Source organism: Nyctereutes procyonoides, unplaced genomic scaffold (genome assembly GCF_905146905.1).
Source record: "Nyctereutes procyonoides isolate TBG_1078 unplaced genomic scaffold, NYPRO_anot_genome, whole genome shotgun sequence".
NCBI classification, from domain to species: Eukaryota; Metazoa; Chordata; class Mammalia; order Carnivora; family Canidae; genus Nyctereutes; species Nyctereutes procyonoides.
In genome coordinates, this window is record NW_026575052.1 from 65,835,459 (window position 1) to 65,849,930 (window position 14,472).

A 14,472-nucleotide genomic window follows, 5' to 3' on the forward strand; every position below is an offset into this window, starting at 1 on the left:
CAATCCTGTCTTACCTTCCTCACCCTAAACATGGCCCCTGCCTGGAAGGCTTTTAAAACCACAGATCTAGGCCCCATCCTGAGAGTTTCTACTTTAGTAGGGCTGGGGCATGGGCTGAAAGATTTGCATTTTTAACAAGTTTCCAGGAGGCACTGATTCTGCCCGTCTGGGGACCTCACTATGAGAAACTGATCAGAGGATAGGACTGCCCTCTTCTCCAGACATATGAATTGCGAAGCACAATTTTGTACATGTTGCATATTAGCATGATGCTTCTCCCTCACTCATTGCATAGCAATGCTACACCTGGGAATAGAGGAAAAGATGAAAAATGTTTGCCCTTAATTCTACTAGTCTACCCAGAGATTCAGTAGACACAGAGAATTGAATGTATTGCAACTATATATACTTTTTCATACTTAGATCTTAAAGTCATAGGTATAAAATGGCAAAATCTATCTCCAAAGACTTTCCATGAAGCAGCAGCATCTGGAAACTCAGACCATTACTTCCTACTGAAGCCAAAGCTAGTGCTTTTTCTTAGGGGTGCAATGCTGTCCCTGACATCATATGTGCATGACTTTGCTACAGGAAATTTAATACTTTCCTCACATTCTTTAGAAATTGTCACCAGTTCTGGTATTGGATGCCTTCATTGACCATAACGTCTGAGAACTTCCACACAAAACAGATGGAAGCAGTAAACAAGCAGTATTATAATTCAACGTAACTAAATATATTTTAGGGCTGAAACTTGGTAGGTTTTTTTTTTGTTTTGTTTAAAAGTTTCTCACCGTCTCTGATCACAAGTTTGTCATAGTCACATGTTCTCTGAGCTTCAATGTCCAGGGAAAGGATGTTGAGTTCCACAGTAGAATCTGGGGCCTGAATAAGCCACGTACAGTCAGCGCTGTTACTGTAGCTTTCTGGCCAGCCTGGGGAGAAGAGAAAGACTGGCGCATCTCCTGTCCTCAGGAAGCCACCACAAGCACCTGCCAGAGGAAACACCAACAGTTATGAAATACCTCCAATGAAAATGAATCTAGCATGTTCTAGGCCATCCTGAACCTAAACAACCAATTAAAACAGTTCTCAAAGAAATCTAGAAATATTTTATTAAACTTGCTGACTCACACAGCTGCAATTTCTGTTAATTTATTTTTCGTGTAAGAAAAACACACTGTATTCTGCTTTTTTCATCATAGTTTTGCCACATGGTCCATTTATTGATTAGGGTCTGTTATTTGTTAAGCATAAGTTAGTTCATGTAAAAGACTCTATTATGATTATATTATTATCATTATTTATGTTTCCTCTAGAATTTAATCTTTACTTTTTCAGCATAGCTATTCAGCATGTAAGTTATATCTGGACAACTTTAAAATAATTTTCAATTTGTTAAAATGTACAAGAGCCTTAATTTCTTACTCAATTTGTTTAAAATTAGCTTTAATGAACTGATATGTATATCTCATAAACTCATCCTTTTAAAATATATAATTCAGTGGATTTTAGTATATTCACAAAATTCTGTAACCATCATTTTAGATGGTTTTTAAGAACATTTTCATCATTCCAAAATATATTTTATACCCATTACCACTGATAGTCTGTTTTCACTCTACCATGGTCTATGGGAACCAATGGTCAACTTTCTGTCTTTGCTTATGGATTTACCTGTTCTTGACCCTTCTTGTAAATATAATTATACAAAATGTGATCAGCTTTTGTGCCTAGCTTCATTTACTTAGCATCATGTTTTAAAACATGATGTATTCCAGCAAGCATTACATCAGTACTTCTTTCATTTTCCTTCATTTGTTCCTTTCCTTCTTTTAAGGCTGACTAGTATTCCACTGTATAAATATACTGCATTAAGTTCTATCAGTTGTTTGATATTTGGAGTGTTTCTGCTTTTTCACTATCATGAATAATGCTTCTATGGATATTCAATGTGTACATTTTCATGTGGACATAATGTTTGCAATGCCAATAGGTATATGACTAGGAATTTAATTGCTGGATCATATGGTAAGCCTTTGTTTCAATTTTTTAGGAATTGCTAAACTGTTTTCCAAAATGGTTATATCTTTTTATATTCTTACCAGCAATCACAAGATTCCAATTTCTCCACATCCTTGCCAACACTCATTATTGTTTATCTCATTGATTAGAACCTAGTGAGTATTAAGTATATATTTTCTAGTATACCACTTTAATTTACTTGTTCTTCTTTTATTATATATTTTTAAGTTATTTTCTCAGTGGTTTTCCTGGGATTATAATTAGCATCCAATATGAAACAATGTAGTTTGGACTAACACTAATTTAGTTTGAATAGTAAATAAAACTTTGCTCTAAAAGAATTCCATTCCAACTCTCTCATCCTTAGATGCTATTATTGCCATAAAAATTATATATTTAGGAGTGCCTGGGTAGCTCAGTTGGTTAAGCATCTGCCTTCAGCTCAGGTATGGTTTCAGGGTCCTGGAATCAAGGCCCACATCAGGCTGTCTGCTCAGCAGTGAGTCTGCTTCTCCTTCTTCTTCTCCCTCTCCCTTTATGGTCTCTCTCTCTCTCTCTCTCAAATAAATAAAATCTCTTTAAAATATATATTTAAACTTTACAAACCCATCAATATAGTTTTATAGTCATTGCTTTATGTAGTTGTCTTTAAATCAGCAGAAGAGGGCAGCCCGGGTGGCTCAGTATTTTAGTGCTGCCTTCAGCCCAGGGTATGATCCTGGAGACCCAGGATCGAGTCCTGCATCAGGCTCCCTGCATGGAGCCTCCTTCTCCCTCTGCCTGTGTCTCTGCCTCCCTCTCTCTATGTGGGTCTCTCACGAATTAATACATCTTTAAAAAAAATAAATAAAATAAAGTAAATCAGCAGAAGAAAAGATCTACAAACAAAAATACATTTATAAAATCTTTATATTTGTTTATGTAGTTATCTTACTGTTTAGCAGTAGTGAAGACATGCTATGGTACTTTCATTTCAACCTGAAAGCTTTCCACTAGAATTTCTTGTACAGTAAATCTGCTAACAAATTCTCTCAATTTTCATTTTTCTGGAGTATTTTAATTTCTACTTAGTTTGGAGGATACATTTGCTAGATATACATTTTTAATCAAATCTTTTCATTTCAACACTCTAAAATGTCACTCCATTGCCTTCTGGCCTTCATGGACTCAGATGAGAAGGAGGTATTAAACTCATTGAAGACTCTTTGTATTCGATAGGTTGGTTTCTCTTGGTCCTTTGAAGATGATCACTTTTTCTCCAGCTTTGATATTTTGTGATGTATATAGGTGTGGACTTCAGTGGATTTATCCTATTTCAAATTTAATGGGATTCTTGGATGTGTAGACTAATATTTTTTTTATCAAATTTGAGAAGTATTCAGACACTATTTTTTCAAATATTCTTTGTCCCTCTCTCTCTCCCTCCTCTTCTGGGATTCTCATTTTACATATGTTAGTGTCATTGATAGTTTCTGAGCTGTGTACAATTTTTTTAGTCTTTCTCACAGACAAGCTAATCTCAATTGACCTATATTCAAGTTCACTGATTCTTTCTTCTTCCTGCTGAAATCTGTCCTTGAGCTCCTCCGAGGATTTTTTTTTTTTTCATTTCAATTATACATTTCAACTCCGGAATTCTTTGCCAGTTGGTTTTTTTTTTTATTAATTTCTATTACTTTACTGATATTTTTTCCTTAGTTATACATTATTCCCATATTTCCCTTTAATTGTCTAGACATGGTTCCTTATAACTTTTTAACATATTTGTGACACCTAGTTTAAAGTCTTTGTGCGTTGGGATATGCCTATAACGCTGTAGCAGGCAGTTTACAACTCTGCCTTAGACTGCACTTCCTGCTTACACAGATCCTCAAGATCAAATGGAGGTGAGAGATTAGGGCCCTCTCACATCTTTTCCTGGACATGTGCACAACCCTGCACACGTGTGTGGCTTTCTAGATTCCTGGAGATATGTCAGAGTTTTCCAAAGCTCCATAGGATATCGCATTCCCCAGATTTTTCCTTTTACAGTTTTGTTCAGTCTCTTGTTAGCTGCAACTGGTATCACTGAGACATACAATTGTAATGTTAAACAACCGCCATTGCTTGTTTTCCACAAACACACCGGGGATAGAGCTACTGGCACAGAGCAACCTCTGTAACAGGTCAAATGAAGACAAGTCCTGAGAATGGACCTCTTCTAGGAAGTTGCCAGATAGTTAGATATTAGTGATTTCTTAGGAATAGGATTTTTATTATTATTATTATTATTTTTTTTTTTTGCTCCAAACCTGTCCTACCCCTTCCAATAGTTGCTAGACTGCTGGTCTTCATAGCTACCATAGTTGTGAGGATACCAAAAGGCAACTGCAAAGCTGAGGCAAGAGGAGAGATGGGGAATCAAGATGCCAGAAAGCTGAATGTTTCAACTGAGATTCAGCATCATCCTTGAATAAATAAATAGGCTTTAGATTGTAGCAAGCTTTGATTAATTTTCAGAGTTCTCAAAAGTTGATTTTGGCAATTTTGACAATGTTCTCATTGTTTTTACACAGGAATGGATTTCCAGTGATCCTTACTCCATCATTCCAGGGGTTTATGACTTTTATCAGTACATATTTGAATTTTACTAAGACCACCAGGAAGTAAGTATAAAATTTTACAAGACGAGGTCCTAATTCCTGAATCCTATTACTACACAGGCTATAGAACTAAGAAAAAAAAAAAGAGACAAATGAAAGCAATTTTCAAATGAAAGATCTATTATTCAGTATCTTCAAATGTTAAGATTTTCCTTATGAGAAATACTTCTTATCCTAAATTTATAAAAGGCAGTTGTCACACTAACTGACTTTGAGTCATTAATCTTTTTGGTCAAATATTCATTTTTCTTCATTTCCAAACACATGGTGAAACTACTTTGCCTTATACTTTTGTGGTCGAATGAAGCCATTTGACCAGTTTGAGTTAATGGCTTATGAACAAAACGACTGTGTCACTTTTAGGATGAACACTTTTACACTAAGATGTCCCAGAGTTCTCTTTCCTCCTGCCATGATCATAGTCAATGTCCCAGACAACATCAGGTTCGGCAGCCTGGGTTATGGGATGATACTGATGACAAGGCACCTAGTTAATCCAAAAGGAAGGCGTAGCACAAACCAGAAGGAAACTTTATTATTTTTCAGCAACTCAGAATTTGGAATTGTTTATTACTACAGCATAACTGAACATCTCCTGAGTGATAGACACTGACTAATGTTTTCCTATTTGGCATGTTTAACTTCCTTCAGGTGATCCTAATTCACATTAAGCTCAGTTTCCTTTATTTTCTTCTGCCTCTACCTCCTGCTTTGTCATTAAATAATTTAATTACTATATTATTATTTAACTGATATATGAATGGTTATTTTCCCCAATTATTTTTAAGCTCCTGGAGAGTTGAGATCATATCTTTGTTTCTTTACTTAGTCATCTTGGTATTTCTATAACAAATCCCCAATAAAAATTTATTGAATTAAACTAAGTGTATGTATGTGTAAGAAATGCTAATGGTACAATGTTCAACATGTTAATATATTTTAAAATGTTAAGTTTTTTCTTTTAGTTTTAATGAATCTTTCAGGATATGATCTAGATAACAGTAAATTATAAAATTCTCGTACCTTCATACTTTCCCCTCCTCTTGTTCTTGATTAAGGAAAAGGAAATTTATATTATATTTGCTCATCCACTTAAATCATATAATTACAGAGTATGAGTATGAGAAGGAAATTTGCCATTTTTTGAGTACTAAATTATATTTGTTGATATAATATTTTGCATGAGTAAGTAATTCCTTTTCTAACTTGAAATTTGTGGATATAAAAAAGCTTAACTCAAGTTTACTTATGAGAGCTATCCAGAATTAAATGGATAGCTCTAAATTACATTTGGCAATCTTGTTGATGGTTCTTTGCTCTTAGATAAATAGATTAATATTTTAGGAAAGAAATTCATATTCAATGTTATGGAAACATCTTGTAAGGGAGGTGAAAATAACATCTCAGAACAGAATACTCTAGGGACATTAAATGAAAACAGTATGAATTATACCTTTATCAGTTTTCTCTGCCAATATAAATTCCCAAGAAATTAGAAGCACATAGACTCTAATCTTTTAGGATCTGTTTAGTCTTGTAACAAGAATATTCTTCAGTGAGAACCTAGCATAACCTCAATCAGGTAGAGCTGACCCTTGAACAATGCAGGGCTTAGGAGTGCCAACCCCCAGCACAGTCAAAATTCCATGTAACTTTTTTTAAAGTAGGCTACATGCCCATACCCAACATGGGCCCAAGCTTATCCCTGAGATAAAGAGTGACATGTTCTATCAACTGAGCCAGCCAGGTACTCCCAAAAACCCATGTAACTTTTGACTCCCCAAGAAGTTAATTACTAATGACCTACAGTTGACCAGAAGTCTTAAAGATAACATAGTCAATTAAGACATATTTTGTGTGTTATGTGTATTATATGCTGTATTCTTACAATGAAGTAAGCTAAAGAAAAGAAAATGCTAAGAAAATCATAAGGGAGAATAAATTTACAGCACTATACTGTGTTCATTGAAAAAAATTCTCATATAAGTATATTTTTAAATCCCATGCAGTTTAAACTTGTGTTGTTCAAGAGTCAACTGTATACCAATGACTGATAATATCCTCCAAAAAATGTCTGTCAAACTTCTATGTCAACCCATAAAAGCATTCAAAATTGTTTAAACAAATTATTAGGAAAAAAAATGGTCTTCCCAAATACTGCTTACTGAAGAAGGAATTATGGAGGTCTTAAATATAGTAAAATAAAAGTTTAACAATTAGGCTAATTTTACCATGAAACATTAAGGTTTAAAGCCAACTAAGGAGAAAGTAAAGTATTTCTGAAAGTACGTTTAAAATGAAATATAGAGGAAACATAGTTATTTCTTTTTACAAGTGGATCCTTAATGTTGTATGTATGGATGGATGTGAACATGCATAGTATTTACAAATCAAATTTTCAGAGATCTCTAAAAGGGTCTATAGAAATTATAAGTAGGGGTATCTGGGTGGTTCTGTTGGTTAAGCATCTGACTCTTGATTTTGGCTCAGGTCATGATCTCAGGGCCTTGAGATCAAGCCTGGCATTGGGCTCTGTGCTGAGGATGGAAAACCTGCTTAAGATTCTCTCTCTCTCTCTCTCCCTCACTGCCCCCACCCCTTGTGCACACTTCTGAAAGAAAGAAAGAAAAAGAAAGAAAGAAAGAAAGAAAGAAAGAAAGAAAGAAAGAAAGCCTCATGGGTATAAACCCCTATTTTAAAATAATATAATGCGAAACCAGCATTTTAAAAAAGCAAATGTACACTTTTCACAAAATGCAATATTTATGAAATTAAAAGAACACCTGAACATATGGAGGAAGGGTTTTAGGGCTATACTTATTCTTCTTAGTCATTTATGTACTTGGCTTCTGTTATGGTAAGATACTTTGAAAGACTAGTCCACACATATCAGCCCCTAAACAGAATTTCATTTATTACCAAACACACCTGTAGCAATAGTAGGTAAAGGTCCACCAGAGGCATTCACTGCAAACCACTCCAGAAGGAATCCTTTCCCTGTGATTGAAGAGTCAGAGGAAAACTGAAATGTCAAAGAATTTCTAGAGGAGCTAAAGGATGTGGTCTGGGTACCACAATAAGTTCCAATTAGGCGGGAATGAATGCCAAGGCCATCATAAACCTGCATAAAACAAAAAAAAAAACTGATAATAGAGCACTGAATTTAGGCAATGACCTCTATTTTTTTTTCATAAAACTGAAAAGGTTGCCTTATGTTATTATAATTTCATCATCATTGGAAAAAATAAATGAACATTTTATATTAGTCTAAACAGCAAATTAAATGTAAAATATGATTGCAAACATTTTAAGGTGTTTTAAAATAATTTTATCTTTGCTGCACACAAGCCCCCTGTGATATAGTTCATTATTTGATTTATAGTAAAATTTAGGGAATAGAATAGTATGAAACAAGATGGTTGCACAACAATAGAATTTATTGAATGCTTTGGGGCCTCAAAAGAAGGGATTCAAAAGAAAGGAAAAAAAATAAGAAGAAAGAGGAAAGGTTCAATGAAAGTGGGCAGGTAACCAAAAGCAGAATTAATTACAAAAAAAGAATCACAGCTTGCAAGGGCTCAGCACACATTCAGAGCCCTCAAAACATTTTTTTCTTTTGGTTTAAAATATTAAATTGCCTATTTAGAGACATATTTTGATCATTACAGACACATAGCATGGAGCACATTTTTTTTCAGCACATGTGGGTGAATGCTATTCAACCACATTTCCTATCCTTTCCGTCATCTTCTAAATAATTTGGAACATGTTCATTGTAATTGTTATAGATTTATCTACTGAAGCTACCTTGTAAGCTAAGTTTTTCAGACTACGTAACAATGATTTCCACACATACTGAGCACCTCTTAGGTACTGAATGCTGTGTGAGACACTATAGACCCAAGAAGAATAGGATAGAATCCTGGCCTTTGAGAATCTTATAAAATAGTTAAACTCATAGAGGGAGAAAGTAGAATGATGGTTGCAAGGGATGAAGAGAGAGGGAAAGAGGGAGATGTTGATCAAAGGTTACAAAGTTTCAGTTATACAAGATGAGTAATTCTGGAGATCTAGTGTGCAGCAATGTGACTATAGTTAATACTGTAATATGTAAAAAAATACAGTAATATGTAATTCTGTGTATTATATACTTGGAATTTGCTGAGAGGGTAAATCTTAAATATTCTCATCACACACATACACTCCAAATGAAAACTATCTAAGGTGGTAGATATATTAATTAGCTTGATGATTATGGTGATTATTTTACAATGTATACATACACTGAAACATCAAGTTGTATATCTTATACACAATATTTATTTGTCAAATATACCTAAATAAAGCAAAAAATATTATAGTATTTCTGAAATTGATACAACAACCAATATCTGGATGGCGATAACAACCACAATTATTTATTTTAAATGATCCTTCAAACTTTTAATAGTCTAATGTAAGAATACACAAGAAAATAAGATATAAGGTAGAATAAATGTTTAAGTAAGATACACACATACATAGACATAGCCCAAAAGGTAAATTACAATGATGCTAAAATAAACATAGATACAGAATCCAAAGATAATAAATATAATACCAGAATTACCTTTTCATCAACAACTTAGAAGGGGTAAACATGACTTAGAGAAGACCATCTCATGTGACTTACAAATAAATGCTTGAATAGACAATAACTTGGATATACCTTTGCAAATAGAAATTCACCAAAACTTATGAACATTGATTGTACTGGAAAACTCACCCTTAATTTGTCATAATAGCAGCTCTGTGCTCCTTCAATGTCTATCTCCAAGATTCTACCATGGATAACTTGAGTTGCATTCACATTTACTATCCATTGGTAATTGGAGTTGTGGGGGTAACGCCCAGGCCATAAGGGAGAGGCAATTTTCCCATGAGTTCCCACAATATTATCATTGCCAAATACTAGAAGGAAAAACAGAGTAGTAAATCAGATGTACTTAGCTCTTTAGTCAAATGAAAGAAACAAAAGGCAAGGGGTGTTGAAAAGGATGGGCTTTTAATTGACTGTGATTTCTATTCTGAACACTGAAAGAAATATTGCTTCCCTTTTGGTTTCTGTACTATCTATTAATTCCTTGGAGAACAGTGATTTTGTGAATGGAATTCCATCTCCTAAGAAGGTTGCATGGTGTGAAAAGAGGAGATAACTTCCCATGTGAAAAGGGGTTCCCAGCCCCCAGGGGACTTGAGGACATATGAAGGGGTATTACCACACTCCTTCTCTAAATTTTGACTCCTTCTCTATTTTACTTGATTTTACAAAAGAATGCTTTTTTTAAATTTGATAAGAGTAATTACATATTGGGACAACATGAAGAATAGCTAATTATGGAAAAGTCAAATTAGAAAATAAAAATATTTAATGTTTTATTCTATTAGAAGAAAACCCTGTTGTTATGTTATCTGAGCACTTAATTCACTCTTAAAATAATACTAAATGTTTTGAATTTGAAGAATATAAAGTTGATGAGAACAAATGAAATACTGTATCAATATACTAAACCTGAGCTATAATACATTCGTAGGATCTAAAAAATATTATACAAAACATTTAATATAACATTAGGTAGAAACTAGAGCTTAAAGAGCATACTAGAGCCATTGAGAATGCTCTCCCTTGCTCTTAGTGAGCCATTCACATATAATTTAGTTTTTGTAATATATTTTAGGAATCAATTCCACAAACACAATAAATCTAGAAGAACAGAGTTCAGGATTATCCTTAACTTAGTGCATTCCTAAGAAATATGTCATCCTTTCTAGTTCATAGGATGTTTTCTGGAAGACATCAATAAAAAGAAGCAACTTACTTTTAGTAAATGTGGCTTGGAAGCCTGTGCCACTGCCTGAGCCATCTGAGACAAATCTGATCCACAGGATATGCCCAACAATGGATGAATAATTGAGAGGGAGAACGTTTCCACAGTATCGCCCCACCAAGTGACCAGTCGCGTTTCCTTCGCGGACCTCCACAAAATCTCTGCTACAGTCCTGAGAATCCTCCAACTGGAAAGTTCTAATTTGAAAAAAAAAAAAAGGAGAGAGAGTTTATGAGGATTAAATTGATAGAAAAAACTTTGGGATTATCCTGAAACACCTGCTGGGTTAAACTGTTCTTTATAAAACTTTATTTAACTTTAACCACAATATCTTTGAGCCAACTCAAAAAATTCTTTCACTCAAATTTGTTGAAATGCTTAATCAAAAGACACGAAGATGAGTAATACACTGCCTTTGAGGAATTTTCTTTCTAGGGGGAAAGATTGGGCAAAAACACAGGAAAAAATACACCATATAAGGCAGAATATTTTACATGGCCCTCAGATCTAAGAGTATTATAAGATTTTGAGGCAGAGGTATATCTGCTTGTGAGGCTCAGTAATAGCTTGACAGAGGTTTTTTTTTTTTTTTGAGATGGAAATGTAAACATCAGCTGGATTTAAGGTACAGAAATAGCAGAAAATGTGTGTCAATAAAAGAACATACACAGAAAAAGGTGGGGCATATTTAGAAATCTGTGAGATGTCTAGTTTGGTTAAAACATTGAGTACCTTTGGGAAAACATTAGAAGGCCTAGCTGACGCAGAATGATGGGCTAATTTTGCCAGATCTTAAGTGCCAATCAAAGACATCTGTACCTAATTTCTGAAAATGTAGAATAAATATGGGATTTGTTAAAATACAAGCTATTGTTGGAAATGTGGCCTATTCAACTTGTATTATATTCTGCAGTTATGATGACACGGGGGAATGAAAGACAGGAAATGATATTGTTTTCATGATTGTCAATTGTAACATATAGAGTCTAGAACATATAGATGCTAATTGAATGCTTTCAGAACTTGGCCTTAATGCTTTATGCTTTATAAACTTGGATAGATATAGATATATAGATACAGACATCTAGTCAATACAACCAATCCACAATGCCAAGACAATTCAATGGGGAAAAGAAAGTCATTTTAACATGTGGTGCTTTAGTAACTGAATAGCCTTATGGACGGGAAAAAAAGACCCTCAACCTCTGCCTCTCTCCATACACAGAAAGTAATTTAATATTTCTCATAGCTATAAACATAAGAGCTAGAACCATAAAATTCTCAGAAGAAAGCAGAGAATATCTTTATAACCTTGAGGCAGGCAAATATTTCTTAGACTGAATGCAAAAGGCATTAACCATAAGATTTAAAAAATTAATTCAACTTCATCAAAAATTAAAAATTCTCCTCATTAAAGAGACAAATGAGAAAATGAATAGGCAAGTTACAGACTGTGTAGAGGGAAGAAGAGATAATTATAAAGCAAGGGACTCGTATCTGGAATCTAAAAGGAATTCCTACAATAAACTATGCAAAAACAAATAACCAAAATAAAAATGACCAAAGGTGAGACACCTGGGTGGCTCAGCGGTTGAGCGTCTGCCTTCAGCTCAGGGCATGATCCTGGAGTTCTGGGATCTAGTCCCACACTGGGCTCCCTGCATGCAGCCTGCTTCTCCCTCTGCCTGTTTCTCTGCCTCTCTCATTCTGTGTTTCTCATGAATAAATAAATAAATAAATAAATAAATAAATAAATAAATAAATAAAATCTTAAAAAATAAAAAAATAAAAATGACAAAAGGTTTGAAGAGACACTTAAAAGAAGTTGAGTGAATAGTCAATGAGAATGTCTAAAGTACTGTGTCATTAGTCATCAGAATAATATAAATTAAATATCACAGTAGGTTATCATTTCATACCCATCAGAATGGCTAAAATAAAAAAGACTGATAAGATCAAATGTTGGCAAGCGTGCACAGCAGCTCTAGGTCTCATGTATTTCTGGGGGGAACACATACTAATTGGACCACTGTGAATAATTATTTGTCAGTTTCTTATGAAGTTAAATACACATCCCATTAGGGGCTCAGAAGTTCCTCTCCAAGATATTTACCCAAGAGAAAGAAAGAATCCAGGATAATGGCATTGTGTTGGATATAAAAGAACTCTTACAACTCAAAAACAAAAAGATTTTTCAAAAAATGCAAAGGAACTAAACATGCAGTTCTCCAAAGATGTATCATGAATGGTCAGTAAGAATGTGAAAAAATGCTCAATATCATTAGTTATTAGGGAAATGCAAATCAAAACCATGCCGTGCCCACCAGGATGACTAATATTTAAAAAATAAAAATAACAAGTGTCATTGAAAATGTGGAGAAATTGGAACTCTCGCACCTTGCTAGTAGAAATGTAAAATAGTGCAGCTATTGTACAAAACAATTTGTTCCTCAAAAAGTTAAACATAGGATTATTATACAATCCAATAATTCTACTCTTAGGTATATAACCAAATAATTAAAAGCAGGGACTTAAAAAGATATTTGTATATCAATATTTATAAAAGCATTCACAATAGCCAAAAGCTGGAAACAACTCAAATGTCCATCAGTAGATGAATGGTTATACAAAATGGTTAAACTGATGAATGGACAAAGCTATATATAGTTACATAATTATAATATTTAATATAAATTATATAGCTATATACATATAAAAGTTGATATATATATAACTTCAATAAACAAAATAGATAACTATATATTTATCTATCTATATGTAAAGTCACATTTCATACACATACACTAGAATATTATTCAGTCGTAAAACAGAATGAAACTTTGACACATGCTGCAACATAGATGAACCCTAAAAACATTATGCTCAGTAAAAAAAAAAAAAAAAAGGCATGTAGGATTCTCCTTGAATGTGAAGACTGGAATAAGTTTTAAATTTTAATATCCAGGGATCCCTGGGTGGCGCAGCGGTTTGGCGCCTGCCTTTGGCCCGGGGCACGATCCTGGAGACCCTGGATCGAATCCCACGTCAGGCTCCTGGTGCATGGAGCCTGCTTCTCCCTCTGCCTGTGTCTCTGCCTCTCTCGCTCTGTGTGTGTGACTATCATAAATAAATAAAAAAAAAAAATTTTAATATCCATTAAAAACCTTATGCTAATAAACTTGAACTTTTAGTTTTCTATAAAAATATAGTAATATAAGTTGAAGAAAAAAAATGAAGAACCTAAAAAAAAAACCACCATTAAATCAAACAAAAATCAGTATTTAAAGTTGCCCACAGACAACATAAACAAAAATCTGAGCCCAAACAATTTCATAGGGGATACCAAAGATTCAATGAATCAATAGCCCAACTTCAATCTTACACAAACTGTAACAAAGAATAGAAAAGAGGAAAATTCTCCAGCCCTTTGAAGTTAGTATAATCTTGAAAGCAAAGCCAGTCAAGGGAAGTCAAAGAAAGAAAACTGTAGGCTAACCTAACTTAACCTAACTTAAAATATAAGCAAAATGGATCCATTAATTTATAAAATATATACATCTAATCAAGTTGAGCTAACAATGCTTTAAGATTAGAAGACCTATAAGAAAAATCACTACCACCCCCAACACCCTTCCCCAATGACTAACAAAGACAGCTGCAAAATAAGAGACTACTGAAGCATTTTCCAGGGAAACAAGAAAAAGGAAGAAAATTTATAGATTTGAAAAGAAGAGTTGTAAATTATTATTTGGGAGGGTTCGTTTATTGACAAATATTTATTGTGCAGTTTAATGTGTGTCCTCTTCTAGGCACTAAAGAAATAGCAATAGAAAAGAGAGAGAAAAGTCTGTCATTCTAGAGAATACAATGGTTGCTGGATAAAATGTACAAAAATCAATACAGTTTCCTTATACCAGTAAACAAAAATCTAGAAACTG

General features: G+C 33.9%; 1 protein-coding gene across 1 annotated transcript in view; it reads right to left on the reverse strand.

Moving 5' to 3' along the window:
* Positions 1-14,472, reverse strand: part of CUBN (cubilin) — a 259,424-nt gene that overhangs the window by 97,119 nt on the left and 147,833 nt on the right. Inside the window, exons 37-40 of the mRNA XM_055332630.1 lie at positions 10,526-10,731; positions 9,433-9,617; positions 7,596-7,788; positions 795-992 (exon numbers count right to left, since the gene is read on the reverse strand). Coding sequence (XP_055188605.1) covers positions 795-992; positions 7,596-7,788; positions 9,433-9,617; positions 10,526-10,731 — 782 coding nt within the window. The remainder of the gene's footprint in view (positions 1-794; positions 993-7,595; positions 7,789-9,432; positions 9,618-10,525; positions 10,732-14,472) is intronic.